The 17,282-nt window shown below is 42.6% G+C and overlaps 1 protein-coding gene across 10 annotated transcripts in view; it reads right to left on the reverse strand.

The window, feature by feature from the left end:
• Positions 1 to 932: 932 nt before the first annotated feature.
• LOC131354513 (R3H domain-containing protein 1-like) overlaps positions 933 to 17,282 on the reverse strand; it is a 41,244-nt gene continuing 24,894 nt past the window's right edge. For 5 of the 10 annotated variants that reach the window (XM_058392255.1, XM_058392251.1, XM_058392252.1 and 2 more), the window contains 15 exons: positions 17,079 to 17,132; positions 16,726 to 16,949; positions 15,558 to 15,818; positions 13,828 to 13,997; positions 12,704 to 12,805; positions 11,487 to 11,747; positions 10,686 to 10,818; positions 7,677 to 7,828; positions 7,400 to 7,527; positions 6,326 to 6,429; positions 4,036 to 4,208; positions 3,728 to 3,872; positions 3,404 to 3,501; positions 3,158 to 3,229; positions 933 to 2,422 (listed from right to left, as the gene is read on the reverse strand). In XM_058392255.1, coding sequence (XP_058248238.1) covers positions 2,420 to 2,422; positions 3,158 to 3,229; positions 3,404 to 3,501; positions 3,728 to 3,872; positions 4,036 to 4,208; positions 6,326 to 6,429; positions 7,400 to 7,527; positions 7,677 to 7,828; positions 10,686 to 10,818; positions 11,487 to 11,747; positions 12,704 to 12,805; positions 13,828 to 13,997; positions 15,558 to 15,818; positions 16,726 to 16,949; positions 17,079 to 17,132 — 2,080 coding nt within the window. In that variant the 3' untranslated portion in view covers positions 933 to 2,419. The remainder of the gene's footprint in view (positions 2,423 to 3,157; positions 3,230 to 3,403; positions 3,502 to 3,727; positions 3,873 to 4,035; positions 4,209 to 6,325; positions 6,430 to 7,399; positions 7,528 to 7,676; positions 7,829 to 10,685; positions 10,819 to 11,486; positions 11,748 to 12,703; positions 12,806 to 13,827; positions 13,998 to 15,557; positions 15,819 to 16,725; positions 16,950 to 17,078; positions 17,133 to 17,282) is intronic. The other 5 variants (XM_058392254.1, XM_058392261.1, XM_058392260.1 and 2 more) reach the window with 3 other exon arrangements.

The raw sequence follows: 17,282 nt of genomic DNA on the forward strand, positions 1-17,282 counted from the left end.
GGTTTAATTGGATATTCATGGAGACTGTGACAGCAGCAATATGACAGCTGAGGGTGAAGAGTTGACATGGAGGCCTAATTTAATTCGGAGTCAATCTGTAACTGCGGCGCTTTAAGCAGAGTCAAGTGTGGAAATGTCTGCAGAGAATTTTCTACCCGGGAAAATAAGTGTAAGAAAAATGACAACATTTGTCTCCTAACGCTTTCTACACACTCTGCTCGATCATCTCATATTTGACTGTGTGCGGAAAGGCATTATTGTGCTTGGAGAGAGCAATAAAAACAATTACTATCAGCTAAGGAGAGAATTTGAAGCTCCATAAACATTATATTGAGAGGCATATTTCATCTAGCGCTGCATTTTTTTTTTTTTGACTTAATTATCCATTAATAAGCTCAATGGCGCTGTGATGAAGAGCTTTACTTTTTAACTTTTCTTTTTAATAAAAGGAAAAAGAAAAAGGAAAAAAAAAAAGGCTCTGGCACCAAGTGCACTCCTTCTGGCTGATATGAAACGCAGCCAGGTGAGCAGGACGACTCTTGCGCTAAATTGCTTTGACGTTATTAAGGAAAGGTGGGGCGAAGAACAGCAGGGGGGAAGAAAAAGGAAGAAAAAAAAATCTAGATAAACTGTAGGGCAGTTTGGAGAGATGAGGTTGGAAGAAGGTTAATGTAGCAGACAAATGGGCCAATAAAGAGAATATTGAGATGAATAGCAGCCGGCAGAGCAGCAGATGACAGGCCCAGGCAGCCATGCTAACAAAGCCACGAACTGATAAATGTGGACTAATAGAGACAGCAACCTGCTCTGTCTGGAGATTAGATCTTTTTAAAAAATAAAAATGATTATAAATACAACCTTCAACAGCTTTAGGAGGGGATGGGAAGAAAACAAAAAACAAAAACAACTCATTTTCATCCGGCATAAAGACGTCATTTGGTGTAAACATTTATTGGTTTTCAAACTGAAATAAAAATGACACCAGTAAACATTAAACAACCTTTCAGAATCCACACATTTTCTTTGAGAAATAAAAGAAAAAAATATATATTTATTTATTTTTATATATATATTTATATATATATATATAGCGAATTGTATAAATGTGCAAATTGTTTTTTTTTTCCAGTGACCCAGTATATAATTTTTTAAAAGATTTTGAAAAACAAAAGTTCGGGGTGTGAAGAAGAGAATCAGAGACAGGCGGAAGAGAATCATTCGGGGATTATTAAAATAGCGGTGATGAGTGGATGATTCACTGTGACATCTTAAATAAAGTTAAAATCGATGGATGTCCAAAAACAAACAAAAAAAAAAAATCACTAAAAAAAATAATAAGCCTGTGTCTATTCCCAACATTCAGAGGAGAGGAAAACAATTGAATTATTTAGCTACTATATAAATTATTTACAAAAACAATGCGTGGGTCGTCATTTTACACTAGACACTGAGGCGTCTTTGTTTTTCTGTCGGAGAAAAGCAAAGTCGGCCTCTGATCGAAGGCACAACATGAGACCCGCTGCGTAGCACAGAGGTGACTCCATGATTTGACCACACCGAGGGGGTGATGGTTGGTACGGAGGGGCAGCTGTGCATCAGGAGGGCCTCAGACAGGGGTAAATATGATCAACGGTGCTGGACTGGGGAAAAACATTGTTGGACTATTAGTCTGATAACAGATAAAAATTTTTTATTTTAAAAAATGGAGAGACAAAATTAAAAAAGTAGAAAAAAAAAAAAAATACAGGTTGCCCTTTGATATGTTCCAGTCAGTTAAATATAGAGAGGACGTTATATGTCTGAACTGTCATAGGAGATTTTCTGGACTGAAGTTCGTTTTGCCTTTTTCCCCAAAAACCTCAAAGGTCAGAAAGACAACACTGTCACCCCCTGGAAGTGTCTATACCCCAGCTGTGGAGACAGGAGGGAGGAAAAGCGCATCCTTGTAAAAAAAAAAAGAAAAAAAAAAAAAAAAAGAAAAACAAAACAAAACAAAACGAAACGGGCAACTCAGAGTCAGAAAGGAGAAGGTGAGGTTGAGGATGAGTGTGAGGGTGAGGAAGGGAGGGGTGCTGGTGCTGTAAGGGTCAAGGTAGGGATCGGTTACAGTTAACACTCTCACTGAGAGCTGGCTCTCCCCGCTCCAGGCCGGACCGCTCGCTGTGTCTTCTGCTGAGGGTTAGAATGAAGGGTGCCAGGCAGGCACCGTGGCATGTTGCCCCCTGTGACGCTGAGCCTGGAGGGGGCCGTGGGCAGGATGGTGGGGGCTGGCTCAGAGAATGAGAATTGAAGAGGGGGAGGAGGCTAGGCGTGGACGCAGTATGTTTGAGGCCCACCATGCACAGTTTCTCCTGCAGGTTGTCAGCCTGCATGTGGCCGACATCCTCGGGCAGCGCCGTCACCGCCTGGACCTGCCCACTCACTGCAGGAGAGAAGCGTGAGAGAGAGAGAGAGAGTGTTCAGCACAGTGGATTAACTATCACCAACTGTTCAGTTACCCAATCGTCCCTCTCTAAAACCTTATTCTACTGCCGGCCTCCAATAGTCTATTAACAGATTTTAAATATAATAAAATACACTTATGAAATTTTTCCACAGTTCAGATATTTCTCTCTTTCTTAACATATTTGTTAAAATTAACCATGATCTACTGAGTACTGTAACAAAAAAAAAAAATCTGTATATTTATTTCATCTTAATCAATGCATTTCACAATGCTCATTATTTTACACATAGAGGGTTTCTGACAAAAACTCACACCCCTCAATGGCTAATTAGCAGTTGGTTTCTGCCACATGTTAAAACAGTACAGCTCAGTTTAATCTGCTTTTTTAAACCAGATGTATGTGGTGCGGTGGAGTGATCACAACCTGCATTTTTAAGTGATTTCGTGAGTCTATGGTTGATAAGTAATTATTTACCGACAGATCATATGGTATCACACGGATTAATATTTGAAATGATGTTGCCAGGGGCTTTAATTATACCCGACACCTTTGAGTTATATAGAAAACACACACTGCTATTCTATTTTTAAATTAGGTCTAAAGCTTTGGGAGGCAGAACAGGCTAGGGACGGAGATTTAATATTTAGGGCAATGTCACTGCTCCTGTCCTCTTTCTGCTTGCCTGTCCTCCCATTATGGGCTTCACCTACACTGAGATCTGTAGAGAGCGCCTTCCTGGGCCCCTTCCTGCCTCGACCGCCATGCCGAATTCCCACAGGGCCCTGAATGAAAGAAGAAAGAAGGTAAGGTTGGGGGAGAAAGAACATAAAGAGACAGGTTCTCTCAAAAGCTCTCCATCTACCCTTGGAGGTCTGGCTGTAAAGATTTACACCATGGGCACTCTCACACTACAGGGCAAAGTGAGGCTTTATTGCTGCGCGTTTGGTCAGGCTCACCTGGTGATTGGTGACCATCGAGGGCGCGTGGAGCAAAGGAGGACGGATCTGAGGGTTGTACTGAAGAGGCTGACCGAGGAGAGGGTACCGTGCATCACCTTGTCAAAATAACAGAAAAACCAATAATCAAATTGCCATTTCTGATCATACAGCTGTTTTATTTAGTAATTTTTAATAAATGACTAAAAGAAAGCACAAAGTAAAATCAGTTAACATTTAACATTACAACCTAATATGAATAGAACTCAAGTTTCTAAAGTCTGCTGCTATTTTTAGCTCATCTTAATAGCACAGCTTGCCGAGGCTCGTCTTTCACCAACTCACCTTGCCCCGGGACAATGGATCTGGAGAACTGAGGCATGATGGGAAGAGAGGTGAGGCCGGGTCGGACGTTCTTGACGTTTGTCAGGTGGGAGGGAGCGGGTGACTGTGCTGGGGATGTGGACGGGCTGCCGAGCTGAGTGCTGCTCTGGAAGGCACAAATGCATGTAAAGTTGAGCCTTTAAATGTACTGTGTGAAGAGACGTGGCTCGTGTTTAATAAGAACTTTAATTTTAAAAAATTATATTGGAAATCTCTGTGACGCTTCACAATGAATAACCAGACATGAGAGAAAGAAGGACGAGGCTTACTTGGGAGCTGTCCAGACAGCAGACGTCGGTGGATTTCTGGCTGCGTTGATGGTCCAGGCTGTGGTACTTGTTGTGTTTCCACTGAGGAGGCGAGTGCGGCCGTGGCTGCTGGCCAGGAGGTAATGTGAGCTGCATCATCACCATGCCACTACCCGGGGGTGGAGGAGGCACGCCTATACACCACACACGCGCACACACACACACACACACACACACACACACACACACACACACACACTATGAGATGCACTGTTTAAGCTTATTAATATAAAAATGAGAACACAGGCTGGCGTGTGAAAGCAGAGTTGATTTCCTCTTCATTTACAAAGGATTATTATTTGCTACGATGAAACTGATTCAGAATTTCTTCCTATCTTCATTTGTTAGACTTCAAGCACTTAAATAAACCATCTCTCGCCCCATCGGGATGTTTAACCTGCGACTGAAGGCGACGTGTTGCACAGTAAAATTGAAGAAGTGCCCGAATTTGGAAGCATAGTGTTGGAGCACAATCCATTAAAATATTTCGCTAACAATTTCATCTGAAGAAAGGTTGGAGAATTTTAGAGAAAAGACTTGACCCCATTTATGAAAGGCTCTGAAGGCTTTTCACTGGGTAATTACTCTTTTTTTTTTTCTAAATGGCTCAAAGTAACCCATTTAATATCCTCTTCAGATTGAGATCAAAACAAGGTTGAATTCAATTACTCTGTGTTTGCATTATCTCCTCACACCCTTATTAATTTTGCTTCACGTGAAATTGACTTGCGTGTGCTTTTTTCTTTTCAACTGAATTGCTCATTTCGAGCATTAAAGACATCCGGCTTTATGCCCAGACAGAAATGTATAGTCATAAAGCACAGATAAGTCTAATTACATGCTGAAGGAAAGCCAAAAAAAAAAAGCTAAATAATGAGATAATGACTAGACAAGCTCATTACGATCTCCGATTCTAAAATCGAAAAGGCTGCCATCAGCATCTGATCAGGAAACACAGAAAAGGGGCACTGAAATATTTAGGATTTGCCCTGACAGATTTAAAAAGGGCATGTTCTTTCCACTTGGTAATCCCCCCATGAAATTAAACCATTTCGGCCACTGGCTACTAAAAGGGGCAGTGGGAATCCAATTCCAGCATTTGAAAAGCAGCTTTTCTTCCCTCCCATCTTCCCATTTAATTAGTTGTTACGGGCAAAAGAGGAGCACGATGGAGAGACAGAAAAGAAAGATCACGGGGGCACGGGGAAAGAAGCAATTTGCGTTAACGGCATGCACATAAAGCAGCAAATTAGAATTAGAGGCCCCATGAAGGTTCTTGCTTAATTTTTTTTTTTTTAAGATTGCCATAACTGGGAACAAAGTGGCACAGGAATTACTTTTTAATTACCACCCCATATCTGTTCAATAATTGGATCGTTAGGGCTGGAGAACATAATTTCAATTAGCACCTTAAAGCTTGACGCAGAAATGAACCGTGGGTGGGGCAGCCTGACAAGTCAGATTGCTTGCGCCACTACGCAACTTCCTTTCTTTTGTCACGGCTGAATTATACGGTTACGGTCTCGACAATAAGACGGACTGCCTCCCTTTGAGCGGGCTGCCTATTGAATTCACTGAAGCTGCTCTGATTTAGCGCAGTGAACAGAGCGGGTAGCCATTTCTTAAGGTGCAACCTTCTTTTGTTGAGGCGCAGCATCTAATTTTGTGAGGTTTGAAGTTGGGATCTTCAGAGTGTTTAGTTAGGAGGGACTGGAAGGTGGCACTGTGTGTGCGAGTGTGTGTGTGTGTGTGTGTGTGTACGCCATGGCGAGGATTAGGAAGTTTAAAGGGGGAGAGCAATAAAAGGGTAGCAAAGGGATAAAGAGGATATTGATTTGAAAGGGTAACCTGCGGGAGAGATTTTCACTCATGCATGCAGCAGATTTTGTTGTAATTCATGTCGTAGTGCAATAAAATGCGATTGGCAGTGGGTCAGATGATGGTGAAATTTTTATTTGTGCTATTTCAGCACTTCATGCAGCAAAATGAGAGCTCCGCCATATTTTAGGGGGAGCATTATACGCCAGAAATTACTGACTGTGTATTATTAACAATGCGGCACTAACCATCAGGAAAGCCTACAGATGGTGCCATTAACTCCTATTTAAAATGTAGATTCTCAGGCATGAAATATTCATTAGGTACAGTTTCCACAAATGTTGCTTAAACTGAATCTGAATAAAAATGAATCAAGATGGCAGAGTGGAGGATGTTGACCGAGCGAGTTATAGGTCATCCTGGCCTTAAGTACCTGAGCACTGCTGGGCGGGAATCTGTTGGGAACTGCAGGGGGAGGACGTGCGAGGGAACGGCATCTGCTCCGTGCCTGGAGGGGGTAGGAATCCCACTGTGGAGCTGCGGAAACACACACACACACACACACAATCTGATAAACAGGTCTTGCCGCCAAAGCTATAATAAAATTCCACCAAATTGGGGCTACAGTTGACTTAATACAGCACAAATTCAGCTGATTGCCTCAAAATTGGAAGGAAATTACTAATATAGGGCACTAAGCGCACATGGGACCAGCACAGCTCCACATGCCAGCGCTAGTTTAAATATACCTTCTGCAAACCTACCGGGACATGCCTCCACACACACACACACAAAAAAATATATATTCTGCCAATGTAATTTTCACAATAGAAAAATAGATGTGGCACCACAGACATTCATCATCCATCGTCCAATTTTCCAAGGCGCTGTTCCCCTTCTCCACTGCTCTAATAAGGATGTAAAGTGCTGGTCTAATGAGGATATAAGCAGCACGGAGAGTGATGTGCCAGTCAAAGTGCACAGGCAGCTGTGAGAGAGAGAGAGCAAGAGCGAGCGAGCGAGAGCCCTGAGGAACAAGTCCCCCTGCACGGGCTGCCTCTTATGAAGGATGGTGGATGTGTAGAGAGAAACGAGAGAGCGCTCCTTTCGGGAGCAGCTGTGTTATATTAAGAGTGGTCGGGTATTCGGTCGCATAAATCAGTGCCAAGTGTGGCCTAGTAAAGTCGAGGCTTCTTAAAAAAGTGACCTTTTCTTCTTTCTTACGCTGTGATGCACGATCCGATGAGGCTTGACATCTTTTTTTTTTATTTATGCGAGAAAATTTACATTCAGCGGAAATGCGAAGGAGGCTTTAGAAAGTTTTATTCCAATGAAATGAATTTCATCTATTTATATTCACTTAAATGTAATGCAAGGGCAAATAATGCTCTACAATTTTTGCATTATAAAAAATAAGCAAGTACATTTTTTTTTTGTTTGTTTGTTTTACTTAATGCAATAATATCAGTTTCTGGTGGAGGACTTTGGTTCATAGATGAGTGCGTACCTCATGTTGTTCTGTTGATTTGGTGGTATAACACTGTAGTAGACCTGAATGCTGGACGCATGGCTTGACTGGCTGGGAATAATGACTGGCTGCTGATATGTCTGCTGGGATCCTTGAGGCATGGATACCTGGGGAAAAAAAAAAAAAAAAAAAAGGCAAAGATTTTTCCATTTCCATCATGCATTCAAGTCCCATCTTATTACTTGAGCATACATTATTTATTGTCTAAAATAAAGACAATTAGAAAAGTAGGTCTTTAAAGAGTTTAGGCACTCACCTGATAAGATGGCACTGAGGGATACTGGACCATCATGCCTTGCATTTGATTCCCCATATTGCTATGTTGGCCACTGACCAGGGTTTGACTCGTCGGCTGCTGCACCACGCTCTGGTAGCTCGGCTGCTGATTTGGCATCACAGTTTGGTAACCTAAAGAGATGGAAACACATCAGTTAATGGAAGGAAATGGGATCAGATTAGTAACATCATCCTGCTTTGCATTCACTACACACTTTCGCATTAAATCGAATCACCAAGAGATGTTTCATGTCACATGACAATGAAGTTGCACTTGCAATGAGCAAATATCGTTTGTTCTAGACTGCAATCATTTTTAAAGAACAAACAAAAAAAAATCTCTGCTATATATTTTGCATAATTGTAACCAAAATTGACCTGAGGGAATGCGTTCATCCTCACCTTGCATTTCTCAGACTGCCGAGAAATAACTCTGAAAAATGGGCTACCGTTACAGATAAGCAGCATAACGCAATAAAGGCGATGGCAAAAAAATTCAATTGTATGTACGGTCGCAGGATACGGCACATCAGAAAATCAAAAAGAGGAAATGAGCCAACCTAAAACTGAAATAACGCACGATGATGAATTTGTGCTAGTATGAAATTACATTACACCCTGAAGCTAAGAAGCAGGAAAGTTTCGGAGGAATGCGGTGTGGTCCTTCCTTTCCATCACTGCTACACCAGAATGAATTATTTAGAGCCAGAGAATGACAATTAAACCAAATCCACCTTAATTACTCCCTTGTTAGCTAAAATACTAGAATACGATCACCCGGTGGCAGCGCATGCGAGTCTTTTGCCATTAAATGGCTTTTCATTACCTCCGAGTAGGTCTAGGAACGCGCTATATTAAAACGCCTTTCATTACTGCTGTTGAGCACCTTCACTTGTTACATCTTTTAAGGCTACTGGAAAATGGCATGGGGGAAAAAAGGCGAGAGAAGACGTTTGCAAAAACAGCCCAGTGAGGCGAGACGTGATAAAAGCAGCCAACACGGTTTTGTTCTGACACCCATTATAGAGAAAGATAATTTGCATTGGTGTCAAGGTTATTGGGAGGAGGGGGGCGTGTACAACCAGACGACGCTATTGAAAAGCTCTCGTCGGAGGAGGTGCCCAGTGGGAAGACTCAATGGGAGGCCTGTGTGGGAGTTGAAGAAGGTGGGGGGTGTGGAGGATAGGCAATTTTCAATTTCTCCTGGCTTTTGGCCAAAGCGACAGCAATCAATTTAGCCCTGATGAGAAAAAAGAAGTGGGACAAAAGGAATGGATGGCCCACGGCGAGGAGCCGAAGAGAAGCTGGCTATTTTTGGTTCGATTCACTCACCTCCACTTAGGAAGCCAGCATGGAAGGAAATTTAATATTAAATATTCTCTGTGCAGGCTGACTGAGCAAAGAAGCGAAAAATGATGATAGTGAGAGAAAGGGGAAAACAAGTTATTTCACTAAACTCCCTTGGAACATTCAAGGTTTCAAAGACGTTCTTGCTCACACGTTGGCTGCTTGGGGGAAAAATGCACTGTCAGGCGCTTATGATTAAGATTTAAGACTCTGGGGTAGGGTAGGAAAAAAAAAAAAAAAAAACCTATGTGTTGTCTTTCTTCTTTTGAGGGCAGATGTTTCGTTTCCTCTGGCTCTCTTATTTTTCATTTTCCCCCCTCTCGCTGACTGTGAAGTTCATTCTGCTCATCCATCACTGTTGATCTGATGGTGTGTTTCGTGCATCAAGACGAAAAATGATGTTCCCCTATGTCTTCACTAAACTAAGTTAGGAAACACATTCTCCTCTTTTCATATTTTATTCAAAAACGGAGGCAACCGAGAGATTATTTTTAATGCTACTACACGAGGATCCATATAGTAGTTTTTCAAAAGCTCAAAATTCCCGGTTTAGAGTCGCAACTTCAAGTCATGCCACAATTAATGATGACTAAAACTATTTTGGTGGAGTGTTCATGCTCCAGCGCAGAGACGGTACAGAGTACTGTTTGATATGATAAGGTCTCAGAAAAGCCAGTGATGGTGCACTTCCACAGTAGCAGAGCGCTCGGATGAACAGAGACGTGTTAGGTTTGAGGAGGAGTGAGGGGCTGGAAAAGAGACCGGTTCACTGTGAGAATCTTAGGGCCTCTCAGACAGTGTCCCGGCCCCGCATTCAGCCACTCTGAGTCAGATCCGACAGCCTCGTTACGTTAGCTGAAAAGAACACACCGTATCTGATGCTCAACACTCTGGGACCTTCCAACCCACGAAGACCATCTATATCCAAACCTCCAAGGGCTTCATTTTAGGACCATACCTTAGCTCGGACCATAAAACAGCTTGTGAGCCTTGCTAATAAGGACAGTTCAAGGTGCTGAAAGCCAAACTGAAGCCTTAAAAAAAAAAAATTAAGTCTCTTAAGGTTCTCAAAGGATCTGGCTCAAAGCTATAAAGGACATTTTAGCTCCTTTTTTAACAGCATTTTTACACTTCAGTTGAACAAAACATCCATCAAAGCATGCGGGATAACAAAGAGGCAAATTTACATGAGAGAGAGAGAGAGAAAGAGAGAGAGAGAGTGTGTGTGTGTGTTTGAGAGAGAGGGAGAGAGAGAGAGAAAGAGATAGCAAGCAAGAGCGAACAACACCACTAATTTTGTATTTGATTGGAAATGCTTATTGTATCTGTTTAAAAAAGGGCAATACAACACGAGTACAAAAGCGCTCGGCTCTGTGTAATTAGCTTTCGGCGCCGCTCCTCTGCCCCTGGGGTGCTTCCTCATTTCCAATCATTCGTGTGAAAACTACAACCGCTAGGAAACAAAGACAACAAAGTACTGAAAAAAGGGCAGGGTGCAACAAAATTAGGAGAGAAATTTTATTTCCCACTAAAAAGAAAAATGCTGAAACTTCGAGCACTAATGTGATTAAAGGAAGTGATAAGGAGAAGCTGTTTGGGTTTAACAAGTAGTAGTTTTGCCAAAAGGCCTTGGGTGGGTTACCTGGCTGTTGGGTAGGAGCGGGAGGAGGAGGGGGCATCGGCTGGCTCTGAGGGCTATTGTACTGCACCGTGCCAACTGGCCGATACTGCTGGCTGGACAGAGGGTACTGGCCTGGTGCGCAGTAACACTGCATCTGCAAAGGGTCAAAAAAAAAAAAATAAATAAATAAATACCGTAATCAAGGCAATCCAGAAGTGCATAAAGGTTGCAAGGTCAAAACGATTAAAGAGAGCTTATTGTATGAGATATATTTTGCGGTGTTATATTTATAAAGGTAGGTTCAAATAGATTTCATTTTTAGCACATTTTTTTAAAATAATAGACCATCACATGATCTGTACTGCCACTATACTGACCGCTTTCACTACAAACCTGACAGATCAAATGCTTTCCAACAACAAATAGTTCAGCTTTTGTTGAATGAAAATACATTCACATAATTAAGACACTTATGAATACAATTTTATGCTTATAATTATTATTACTTTGATCAAATGTAATATCTATAAAAAGATAGATAAGCCTTGATAACATCTATAAAAGATAGATAAGCCTGGATAATATCTATATCATCTTGTAAGATCTATAAAAGATAGACATCTTCTAACAAGTTATAAATAAGACAGTGTCTATTACTTAATAATTTTAAAACATGTTCAGTGAAAAACAGACACTGCTTCATCCGAATCAGAAGCTTGTTATGGTTTTGCAGTAATATTGTTTCACACTGATCATTCAATATACAACACATTTTATTTAGAATTAGCATATCCACGATCTTTCAGCTTGTCTTGAGCATACCTGCTGCATAGGCTGCTGCATGTAGCCCTGCTGCTGCATCACCGGCTGGTTGACGGGCACTGGGCCTGGCGCAGGAGTGGAGTAGGTAGGGGTTGGCATGCTCTGCCCAGGCGTGGGCACCATGTAGCCGGCCTGCTGAGGGGGAGGAGGAGCCTGGAGCACCATGGAGGACGGATACATGGCAGTGTGGGCATCACGGGCCTCGCCTGACGGCTGCCGAGCCAGGCTCATGTGGCTGAACTGGGTGCTCAGGTTGTCTTGCTACAAGATCACACACACACACACACACACACACACACACACACACACACACGGATCATCAACGTTTTGTACTAGTGATCCACCTTTTCCCCCTCCCCCTTAAATTTCTGTGTCTCTCTTCTAAAAACAGCAACTAAGCCATTCAAATTTCCTGAATCACTAAACAGAGCACGAGAAACATTTTGTCCAGTCATGGCGCAAACTTTTTTTTTTTCCCCAGATCTAAATGAGTTTTGTAAATCAAAACACAGTGGTCTAATCACCAATCCAGATCAATTTGTTTTATTTTCTCAATTAGACATACACAGGGGATGTGCTGTATTTCTATTCATAGAATATTCCCTTCGACATCTGTTCCTAGATGAATTATTCAAAGCAGGCCTTCCTCCCTTTTTAATTAGTAATTCAGGGATGCTTACTGTTCGACAGAGGTCAAAAAACAGAGGCTAGCAGTGAACGGTAAAAAAGTTAAACGTTACTGAAGCATGCGACAGAATCTCCTCGTTGCTGATGTGTAGAAATGTGTAAACAGTGACTACAGACTATGAACCTCTGCAGATCGTATTAATCTACTGGAGGCACAAGACCAATGAGTGTCATTAGGGCCGGTGGCGTTCTGCCATCCATTCTACAGGAGAGCTTTTCTATATTTTATTAAGGAGACCCATTTATCACGGGAGCCTGGTTTAAATTATCACATTATATTCAAATTTGGGCCAAAGGAATTCGTCACAAAAAAAAAAAAAAAAAGGTTCGACACCTTCACCATGTCTAGAGTTGAAAAAGATTTGTGGATGACAAATGAAGAAAAACGAGACGGTGATGGAGACACACAACTCAAAATCGTACAGCACAAACCCCTGAAACAAAATCTGTGTAACAAAAAAAATGGCATAAGTAAGAAAAGGAGGAAAGAACAACACTAAAAATGAGAATAGAAAAAGAGAGTGTGGTACCACAGTGTACTGCTGGTTAGGGGAGACGGAGAGGAGCTGTGGTGGGTAAGACACCGCCGAGTACTGCACAGGCTGAGTGGAGGGCTGGACAGGCCAGAGGGGCTGAGGAAGCAACAGACGACGAGAAGACCAGAAGAGGAGAAAGGGTTTAGTCAAAGAGGAAGAAAAGATGAAAAGGACTTCAAGGGGAAAATGGCCCAGGCATTCGAATAGTCAGAAGAGCAGATTTCACCCTGCGGGGCTTATTAGTTTAGTGGCTTAGTAGGGAAAAAAGAAAAGGAAATCAACACCGTGTGAGAAAGTTAATTGAGCCAATTAGTCGGCTCGATAAGACGACAACGATAGATGTACAGTGATGGGGTTAATCAGAGATGGTCACACTGTGTGTGTGTGTGTGTGTGTGTGTGTTTTATCTGGGAATCCCTGGACTTGGAGATTTAATTTTGGAGCTTGGCACTCTGGAGATCGATGGGGAAATGAAAGGCTGTTGTCAGTAGCCACTCTGATGAGGGTCAAATTAATTTTACATCTTAGCAAATGATGAGGCTCAAGTACCCATCATCCTCTACATCTTGGTCATCATAGCACAGTGCTTGACAATATATATCCTAATTTACTAAAAATGACCTGTGTGAACTCCAGAGGCTCTCATTTGGAAATTGAAGTGACCCTTGCTCTTTAATGTGTGAGCGTATTTGCCTGATGATCGTTCACCGTGACAGGAGGCTGGCAACCCAGGCCTCTGACTGTAGCATGGCTGCAGGTTTAATAGCAAGACAAATACCTAGGCCAAGCAATTAATGCCCCTTCGGGCTCTATAACTGGCCGCAGGACAGCACCGTCAGCACAAATCCACCATCATTTATCATATCTAATTGACATCAAAAAAAAAGAAAAAAAAAGCATGACCACACGGTCAGCTCATTAGGCATAAATCGTGGTGAGGCATTAATTTAACTGAATATTGCATGTGGGCCAAGAGAATGTGTTTTCGGTATTTTACTGCAAAGCCTTTAGAACAAAATGCAAGCTATCTCCTGCTTGTGAGAAGAAGGAACAATGAACTTAGTAACAATAAACTGATTCCTGTGACTCTGAAAATAGGGGAGACGTCATGATCGTACCTGGGACATCACATGATTTGTGGACTGATGCTGGTGGGGGCCAGGAGGAAGAGGTGGAGGAGGAGGAGGTGGAGGAGGAGGAGGCAAAGGCGGCTGGGGCCTGGAAGCCTGAGGAGCCACGCTGGGGCTGTAGACCACGGCGTTGCCTTCCGGGTTCACAAAAGGCTGACCTGTGATGGGAGAGGGAACAGGTCAGAATCTGGCGTATATATTTCTGCTAGCATTACACAGAGACACATCAACTGTTGGACGAAATGATTTCACACTTATTAAATAAACTGCAGCTCTTCAAGCAGGTAAGAGGTTGATCGATACTTCCTTCAGAAAGTTAGAAGATACATGATGAAAGGTCTGTTTATCGGATACATTTCTTGCTTCAAGGATAGCGAACCACATTTAGCTTTAATTATAAACTAGGATTGTTCTATGCTACTCGCATAGGTCCAGGATTCTAATCAATCTTATTACAATCTAGCAAAAGTTAATTGATTTCCTGCAAGAATCTGCTGTTGGAAAAGCTTTCCCGGAAACATCCGAGCCTGCAGAGGATTGAATATCAACCAGCCTCTCTCCAACATGACTGAGCAGGAATAAAGCCAATCACCACTTTAAAGATCCACCATCAGTGGTGTGTTGTATTGTCTCAACATATATTGTCCGTCTTCTTCATGTTGTGTGTACTGATCATTTCTGTCAGATAAGGCGGGGGCAGTTTAGCTGATTCTACCCCTACATAGTTTTGCACTAGGCCTGGTGTAATGTGAAGTAAATATACCAAAGCAATCAGAAAAAATCCATCACATCTTCCTGGAAGATATGATTGAAGTATACAGGTTTGACTTTTTTTGTGCACTGTGATGCTACTTGTGAAGCAAGGAAGCAAAATGTTAGATTTCTAAATGTATTACAAATTGAATTTCAAGGTGTAAAGCTGCAACAGGAAATGTTTTTAACTGCATTGGGAACACTCGTTAAATCGGCAAACAGATGAATCAACCACTTGAGCATTCTCTGACCCCGAACGGGTCTCCATAGGCTCCGAACGCTTACGTAAAGATAAATTCAGAAATATTTCCCCATTGGCCGATTGCTTCAGAAAGGTCAATAAGCAATTACACACCTGGGCTGCTCCTCCGAAATATATTAGTAGCAGCAATGTAGCGACTTATCGGTCGCATGCATATTTAAAGATGAGACGGGAGTGAGCAAAGTGAATAAGGAATATTTTATGCGGCCGAGTTAACGGGATCCGTCACCTCGGCTTGTTTTCAATAACGTGCAGAACAGCTTCATTATCCGTTTCCACGCAACACTTCGGAGAATTTGTTCTGACCAGAGATATGGCTGCCAGTGAGTTTGGAGGGATTTTAATGGCGTACGAGCTGCCTCATTAGGCAGAGATTCTTAGCAATTTGGTGACTGTGATGCGCACTTCATCAGCTCTGAATTTACTTACCAAAGGACGAGAAAAGAAAAGCTAATTATGAGGCTCGGTCATTAGGTTTTTTTTGGGGGGTGTTTTTTGAGCAAAGGAAAGACACTGATAAATCATGACTCTTACATTATCCTGATGGTTAAAACAGTATGTATGTAAGTAGAGTTAGTTTAGGATTCAGTGCAAAAAAAAAAAAAAAAAACCCCACACACACACACAGACAGACCACCCTCCGTCAAGCTAAACGTCACAGGAAGTGAGAAACTTATCGGTCAGTGCCTACGCGAGTACCAACCTGTGTGCGGGTTGAGCAGGATGCTCCCGGGCGGTATTCCCGCTGCTTCCAGGGGAAGCAAATAGTAGCTAGTGTTAGCTGCGGTTGTTGGCGCCCCGCTCCTGCCACCCTCACAGGACACACTGCTACTAGTGCTGACGGTAGGATAGGCCAAGGGCGCAGCGTGGCCCGGCTGGATTAGGGACGGGGCCACAGGAGGGGGAGGCAGAGAGCGAGAGAGCGAGCCCGTAGATGAACCTACGCTACTAGAAGAGTCAGAACCTAAGGAGGGAGGAAGGGAGCAACGACAGGAAGCCTTAAGCGACAGGTACAGCAGAAACACACCATGCCAATCATGCTAGAAGATGAAGATGGGGCTGTAAAGTTGGAAATAAATTAGAGCCCTTCAGCTTGTGAATTCATTGGGGATTTCTGGGGATATTGGACATCTATTTTTAAAATGTCAGGGTGTGATGTATAGATTCCCTATAGATACAGGGGAATGGCTCTTTTTTTTTTTTTGAGACCGTAATTCCAAACATGTGCAATACATTTTCTATACTAATTACTATATACCTCAGAGACCAGAGCAATGAAAAAAAGGTAATCATTTTATTAGCAATGAATGACAAGTTAATTAATTTCTTGATTAATGGCTCGGTTAATTTAGCAATTCTGTTTTTAATGCTTAATTTTCATAATTGGCATGACTCAGGTGCGGTTACAAAGGCCTCAAATGCACAGTGTACGTGTTTTATGTTTCTACGCTCATTCTGAAATACAATGAAATTCACCAATGAATTCCTTCGGGTAAACCGGGCCATTTTTTAAACATGAAATGGAGCAACATGGAAATGCAGTTTCAGTTAGTTGGAGAAAATGCAAATGAAAAGCATGCATTAAAACTTTTACGGCTTTCGCTAAAGACATTTTAATGCATCTTACAAGAGGCATGCTGTGAAGACAACAAGAAGGAAAGTGGAGGTCTTGTATTTTGGGTTGCCCACGAATAAAACAATTTTGAAAATATAGAAATAAGTATTATTAAATACTTAAGAGCCAGATTTCTCTGCATGCCCCTAAGGCCACCCAGCCAAGTCCTTCTGGGTGTGACAGAGAGAGAATGATTTCCAGAGCTTCTTGTTTTTCTCCTTTGTGGAATGGTCGCCTGAGACAGGTGTCAACTCACCCGTTTTAGAGAGACGTGAAGCACTCTTGCCACTGCTGGAGCTGTCTCCGCGGATGAGCAACGAGATGCCGCTGAAGCTGCTGGCTTTGGTCATGGCAGGCTTCAGGTTGCGGTTCGAGCTGTCCGAGTCCGTGCTGCTCCACGGCCGCGGCTCAGAGGAACGAGCCTCGGTCTCCGAGCTACTCTGGCGGCTGGTCCCGTTTCCCGAGCGCCCATGTTTCAGCCTGAGTCACAAACAACACTGGTGTTACATCAGAGCGACTGTGAGACGGGAGTATTAAAATAAGTCCAGACATGAACGGAGTGTGGGAAGCGGTGACATTATTTCACCTCGGTAGGAAATGAAAGGATACCTGAAAATCTGCCGCCTCTGCTGTGTGGTGTTGCAAGCGTCGTCCTCCTGGATCCTGCCAAAGTTAGAAAGCTAGGTTTAATTTCCCCTGAGTCTGGGTCTTAACAGATCTGAGAGACATTACTTTAGCAGCTGACGTGTGTGTATATGTGGAGCAGGACACATGCTCAGGCCATCTGCAAATGCGTGCCTCTCTCTGTTTAAA

The sequence above is a fragment of the Hemibagrus wyckioides genome, linkage group LG06, assembly GCF_019097595.1.
Source record: "Hemibagrus wyckioides isolate EC202008001 linkage group LG06, SWU_Hwy_1.0, whole genome shotgun sequence".
Classification (NCBI taxonomy): Eukaryota; Metazoa; Chordata; class Actinopteri; order Siluriformes; family Bagridae; genus Hemibagrus; species Hemibagrus wyckioides.